Below are 6,822 nucleotides of genomic sequence, written 5' to 3' on the forward strand. Positions count from 1 at the left end.
TTCTGAACTAATCAGCTGGAAATGCATTTTTACAAGCCTCTCTGCTAACATCAATCAGTGAAAGAATCTCATTTTCACCAGGCAAGATACAGGGATACGCTGTTTGTTATTTTTCTGTGGAGTTTATCAGCCACTTGCCCAGGCGAGTGACGGATGGTTATGAATCTGGCTCCTTATAACTTGAGAAAACATTTTTCATTCTTTCTCTGTACTTATGTGGATAAAGCTATCTAGTACCACTCAGTTGAGTACTCTATTGCAGAGTAAAATTTCCTTTCCAAAATGGCTGTACAAAATTATTGATGAATTTTGTTTAGCCTGAAAAATATGAGACTTTGCTCAACACTAGCTTATCAGTTATATCACTCAAATATAATAGTGAAATTAAAAAGAAAATAGAAACTCCTGCAACCAGCTGGACAATCATTATCAGTCTCAGAAGACTATTTTCTACATTTCAGTTCTAGATGTGAGTGGTTCTTCCATACACAGAAGACATAACGACTGCATTATTTTTTTCTACCTCAAAACTAAAGTCTAGCTGTAAAAATTTTGACTAATATTACTTTTCCCTTTGTTGCAAAGTACACAGATTTGCAGTGGAGCACAGGCTATTGATAAGATTGCTTATTTGAAGAGGCTAATAAAACCCCCAAAACATTAAATGAGACGATTCAAAACAGAGGATTCCCACATTTATGGATATCTACAAAATAAGACATATCAGTGGGCATGTTTGTTTTTGAATGGAAGTTAAATGCTAAGTACAAAACTTCTGGAAGGAAGGAAAATAGGAGGACAAAATAATTCCTAGGCACAAATCCTGCCAGTGCCAATGGATGATTTGTGCCAAGGACCTACATAAATCGCATTCTTGGCAAATAAGTTGATTATATATTTAGGCAACAAAAAGTCTCCATGAAGTGAAATTCAGTGTTTATATAGGAAGAATGCAGTTTTGGAGCTGTGATGCCGGCCATCCCACTAGGACATTTTGGGTGACTGTGGCACTCTAAGGCAAGAGGCTGGAAAGGACAGGAAACTATATTAACAAACCTCAGTTATCCTCACACAGTTCAATTTTACAACAGCCTGTAATCAATGGACTCAATTATAGACACCCAAAATGACTGCCCGTAGGAGCAGTTGGTCAGAAAAGCCACAAAAGCAGAAACAGCCCTTGATTTACTCCTTTGAACAAAGCCCTTGTGTTACTCTTGCAGTATCTCTATAAGCATACCTGTAGTGTACTCAAATCCAACATTCTTGCTGGAGTGAAGAAGCAAAAAATGTGTTGGACTCCAAATGAGCTGTCACTCCAGAAAGAAAACGTGGGAGTCATTATGGATAAATGCTAAGGATATATCAATCCAGTGCTCCCCAGCAACCATAGATGCCAACAAAAAGCTGAAGAATAATGGGAAGCATTGCAGCACAAATCAGAGAACATGAGCATGCCATTGTACCAGCCCTAATTAAGGTACAATCTTTCTGAAATTTATTGAGTTTGGGTTATCTTTGTACTTAGTAACCCTTCTAACAATCAAAACACTCTATGGCAGTAATTTCCTACTTTAATTAGCAGCCTGTCAGTGTTCCAAAGGAAATATAAATTCACATTTGTCCTATTATATTCTTTTGCTAGGCATATGCTGTTAGCCACTTTCAGAGAGGAGGTGCTGGTTGAGGTAATCTTTAGGCTGAATTTGTCCTACCCTGTGACTATGCTTATCAGGAGCAGGCTGCCCTAGTCTATGCAAATAGCTACAAAAATACAGCAGTGCTAAGCACGCTTTGCTTTATCACCGTATTTATTTTTGTTTTAGTAATAAAAGAATATTAATAATCCCTTAAATCCTGCTGTTGGAAATGTGCAACTACTCTTAATAACTGGATAGGAGCTAATAAAAACAAACTTTACAAAGGAATCTGTTCATTAAAGGCGTACCTAAACTGAAGAGTAAACAGCTTATTCTTCCTACAGTGCTGACAAAACACGGTCCATTTTGTTAAAGTCTAATAGTGATGCATTTTTTCCCCTCCTAAAGCAGTTAGGCTTATTCCACTCATGGACAGCTCTGACTTCCCCTCTCCCTACAAAACCATTAGGAGTTTAATTTAGCCTAAGGTCTGCTTGTTGCACACACATTCCTTGTGGGTTGCTAAAATGTAAAGAAAGTCCTGTATTTTATTATCCAAATCAAACATGTGGAAATACAGAGTGATACTTAGAGAAAAAGAAAATGGTCTGCAATACTGTCAGAAATCTGTATTAAAAGGAAGATGAGTAGAAACCATGTCATCGCATGTCAATAATACCTAGAAGAAAAAATGATCAAGTATGCCTTGATGTCATTAGCATTTCCTATGGAGAATATTGCTATTGAGGTCCTTAGGATGCTCATGTTGACAGTTTTTGAACAATCACCCCCAGAAAGAGCTAGGAATCAAAGGAACAGCAGACACCGTTATTAATGAATTATACTCATATTAATATATGAAGTATTTTTTATCCACTGTAGGATGAAATACAAACATTAACCACAGCATATCAATTAGCTAACAACCAAGATAATCTTAATTATATAACCACTGAGTCTAGTGCGATGTAAATCACACTACCTGCAGTCAGGGTATAAACTCAGCATAAGTACTCAGATAACCTAATCTCCCACAATAAACAAATATAGCAGAAGCATCCTTGGGCCATTCCCTGTAGCTGTCTGGAATTTGAATGGCTTGCTCAAGAGATGAGTAGGTTGATAGCAGGTACTCTTGGAAAGGGAAGAAACATTGCTTCTCTTTCCAGGTGGGCTTCTGGCAAAGAAGACTTTCTTTTCCACATTGCTTCTTTTTCCAGGTGGGCTTCTGGTAAAGAAGACTTTCTTTTCCCAGTTTTGTTTGGTAAATTTCCAGTTTTTAATTTAATTTGTCATATTTTAACCCTTTTCCTCAGCCACTAGTCAAACACTGAAGAGAATATGCTCTGTACTGAAACATACAACTGAAAATCATGTCCACTGAAAGAGAAATGCCAGTGACAAACAGCATTATATAGGTTAATCATGGCAAAACAACTGTTTCAGCAAGGCCTTCCTCATACACAGCTACATAATGTCTGTAAAGGAAATAATAAAAAAAATTGTGAGGAAAAAAGCAACAGAATACCAGCATTAGGCTTTTTTTTTTCCCCCCAATATTGCTCTTTCTTCTTGAACTTCAAGTCATCCTGTTAGATCCTTCTGCTCCAATTCCTTGTTCCCTTTCCCCTTTTCCTCACAAACAGCTATTGCTGTTTTCTGTCTGAAGGAGCATCTTCTTTTCTCTTTTTCCATTTATGTGCCTTCCTGTTCACCTTGCTCCTCTTCTACTGCCCTGTTATCTGCTCTTGACTCTCTCTCTGATAGCACGTCCTTCTATTATCTTCAACGTTTACTTAATCTTTTTTAGTCTATCACTGGGCTTTCAACTATTTTCCCCTTCATGATCTATATTTTCCCCCCAAGTTGTTTATGTTCTAATGCAGTTTCTCCTCTTTGCTTTGTCTATTTTCATGCTTGCAGGTTTCTCTTTCTTGCTTATGCTCATAATCCCACAGCCCATGTGAACTTAATACCCCAAAGAGCACATCTCTGCGTGGAGATTCTATGGCTGATTAATCCTCTTGCTCCCATCCTACATGTAGGAATTCAGCTTCACGGTAGTTCAGATTATGTATATTAGATTGCATCAAATTCTTTGGGCTCCTAAATGTGCAAAAAAGACTCAAAATACACAGTATGTAATAGAGAAGGATGATAAATCAAATGACATGTAAAGGCATAAACAGCAGCACTGTTTTAATTGTGTTACTTATTTTCCTCAGGAAGTAAATGCTGCTGTTATTTATAGTTTGTGCTGCCTAAGTTTCCAACTGCAGTTGGGCTATGAGAGCAAACAGTCAATCAGCAATGGCAAAAGCATATGCAGTCTAAAGCTGAAAAATCAGCATCATAGATGACTTTATTATCATCCAGAGGCCCTAATGGAATTTCTTATCTCTGTTCTGAATCTGAAGGTGTTGAACAAAAAGAGTTGGTGAGAAAAAGGGAAGAAAGACAGACAATAAAAGCATTATGTTGATCTAATATTTGGCTGTATTCACACTTAATCTTGGTTTCATGTGATTCTAGAGTCATGCCAAAGTCACAGCCCCTCTACCTTCCCTACCCTACAATGATGATTGCAGATTGATTCCCTAAGTCAACAGTCCTGCCTGTATCTCACTGCAGATTGTTACCTGTCACCTGAATGACAGACTGCAGAAAAGCAAGCCAAAAAAAAAAAAAAAGGCTTCTGGGAGCATCCTGTCAGTTATTTGAGCATTCAGGCTATGGAGGGATAAGATCTCTGTAGGCTGGGCAACCAATTGTTTCCAGCAATAGTATTATAGGTCAAAATGTAAACTCCCTGTTCAGTGTTTTCTCTTGGGATAATTTCCTTGTGAGGTCGCTGAAAATTTGAACTCCTTTGTTTTTTTTTTCCTCTCCACTACAGTTCACTGAGTTCAGGCTATGTTTTATTTCAGTATAAAAGAACATTGCAAGGAAACTAAGGTGACTCCCATCATTTTCTAAGTATGTATCTCACCTGTCATAAGCAGCTTGTAGGGCTTTGCTGACACACCATATAAAAGCACTGAATACCGGGATGCATTCTTACAGACATCAGAGCTGGTAAAATACATGCATGATTCTCATGGCAGTATTTAACCACCTGACTGTAAAACCTCTGTTCTCCCCAGTGTTACAGATCCAGTTGGCACACCTTACCTCCTTCATTGTCCTTGCTGTCAGTGCAGAGAGTTTCCATGGCTACGTCACAGCCTGCTCCCCTCCATCCCGGCTGGCAGACGCAGTGCCAGCCGTTTTGGTCCAGCGTGCACCTCCCATTGCTGTTGCACAAGCCAGGACAGCCCTCTGTTGAAACAGACAAAGAAGAAAAATCACAAGTGATTTAATGATTGCAATTACAGAAAAAGAAAAATAAAATACAAACAAGGGACACTTACTGGGAACAGGCCTTAAGAACAGCACAAAATACTGTAATTGCACATGGAGTGGAACAGCAACATTACCCGGGGAATGTAATTCTTAACAAAGTGGCATCTTTGATTGGCCTGACACTTGAGACACCACTTACCTGTACAGGCAGGAAATAAATGCACCAATCCTCTAAATACCTGCAGGCCAGACAAAATTAAGTTTTTTTTTAAATTATTTTTTCTTTTTTTTTTTTTTGGCGAAGTCATGAGAGATGAGAGCATAGTGCAAACACAGCTGTGCGACAATGATACTTTTTTTTGTGTGCCCATAGAATAAATCATTATTTGCTCTATGCAGCATTGGTTACGTACTGGCACAAACGTTTAAGCTCCCTGTTACTATGAACAAATCCCTCCAAATTCTTAAGTGGGAAAACAGGTATGATTTTGAGCACGTAATAGAAGAGTACATTAACTTTATCTGGTCTCAGAGTTGCCGTATATTCATGTGAAATTACAGTGCGCTAAATAATTGCACAAAGTATAGGCCTGTTTCAGTGACTATACTTTATGCCAAAAATACATTCCTTTTCACAGAATAAGCAAAGCCCAGGAAATAGTGAAGCAGCTTAGCATCTATTCTAACAAACATTAGGATTCAGGCTGCATACGGATGGGACAGGACCAACAGGATTTTCAACTAAATGTAATAGCTGTGCGTATTTGATTACTTAGGACGGACAAAATGAAATACCATAAGGACCACAATAAAACATTGATAGACTGAACAAAAACACGGTAGTGACGTGCTTCAAGACAGATAGCAGAGAGTGATTTCTTGTGACAATCTCCCTAAGGCTTTTGTGCTGTTACCTTTATATCCTATCTTGTCTGCTTTTATGGCCAAGGAGGGAAAATTTGGGAAACAATTAAAATAATTTAATATATCCAAAATCGATAATTGTTTTCAGTCTAACATTGCATTAAAAGAAAACAGTATCTGGCACTTCCTAATGATGAATCTGGCATGCAGCCAACATGATCTGTATGAAGATGACAACACTATAAATATGTAGATTTTAGTGTTCCTTATCTACGGCTATGATAAGACACTGACAGAAGCAAGTACAGATATGGCACTAAATATCTTCTGAGAGGTGGCTACAAATCAGATATTTTTGGACAAAGCAATTTTCTGTAAACTTTTCTGAAAAAAAACCTCAGTTAATGGTTAAACACTTCTTCCCTTTGTAGAACTACTAGCTTTGTGAACTAATCTACTGACCCACCTCAGTTAAGCTTAGCTGAGCTTAGAACAGCCTTTTAGAAGTAATAGTCTATTTTTTTCTTCTAAAGACTTCTGAATTTACTGACTCCTTTCAATCAGCTCCAAATTTCCAACATTGCCAAAAAAACCTTACAGAGGGTGTTCTTGTCCAGTTACTCTTAGAATGTGAAGAATCAGGAAAATCTCTTGTGAGGAAGGATGGTAATGCTACAATTATGGATACTGTGCTATTATGCCAGCCTGAGATTAGTCTTGCTACTCTTATTCTTTCAGACTGTACGTGCTAATAGTATTTGTTGACGTACGGAGACCTATTTTTCGCTTAATCTTTCTGCTGTTTAATTTATGGATGACTTACATATTTAATTGCAATACTGACAGAACATTTTAGGAGTCAACTGGGTACACTCAAGACTTATTGTGTGAAAGCCTGGATATTGCCATGAATATTGCCATATTCTAATGAAAAAAAAATACACAAATAAGGAGTAGAGAAAGATACTCAGGGAAA

The 6,822-nt window shown here is 37.8% G+C and overlaps 1 protein-coding gene across 1 annotated transcript in view; it reads right to left on the reverse strand.

The window, feature by feature from the left end:
- LOC103781747 (teneurin-3-like) overlaps positions 1 to 6,822 on the reverse strand; it is a 97,970-nt gene that overhangs the window by 56,605 nt on the left and 34,543 nt on the right. The window contains 1 exon segment of the mRNA XM_008949468.1: positions 4,812 to 4,958. Within this exon segment, the coding sequence (XP_008947716.1) occupies positions 4,812 to 4,958 (147 nt within the window).

The sequence above is a fragment of the Merops nubicus genome, unplaced genomic scaffold, assembly GCF_000691845.1.
Source record: "Merops nubicus isolate BGI_N331 unplaced genomic scaffold, ASM69184v1 scaffold12541, whole genome shotgun sequence".
Taxonomy (NCBI): domain Eukaryota; kingdom Metazoa; phylum Chordata; class Aves; order Coraciiformes; family Meropidae; genus Merops; species Merops nubicus.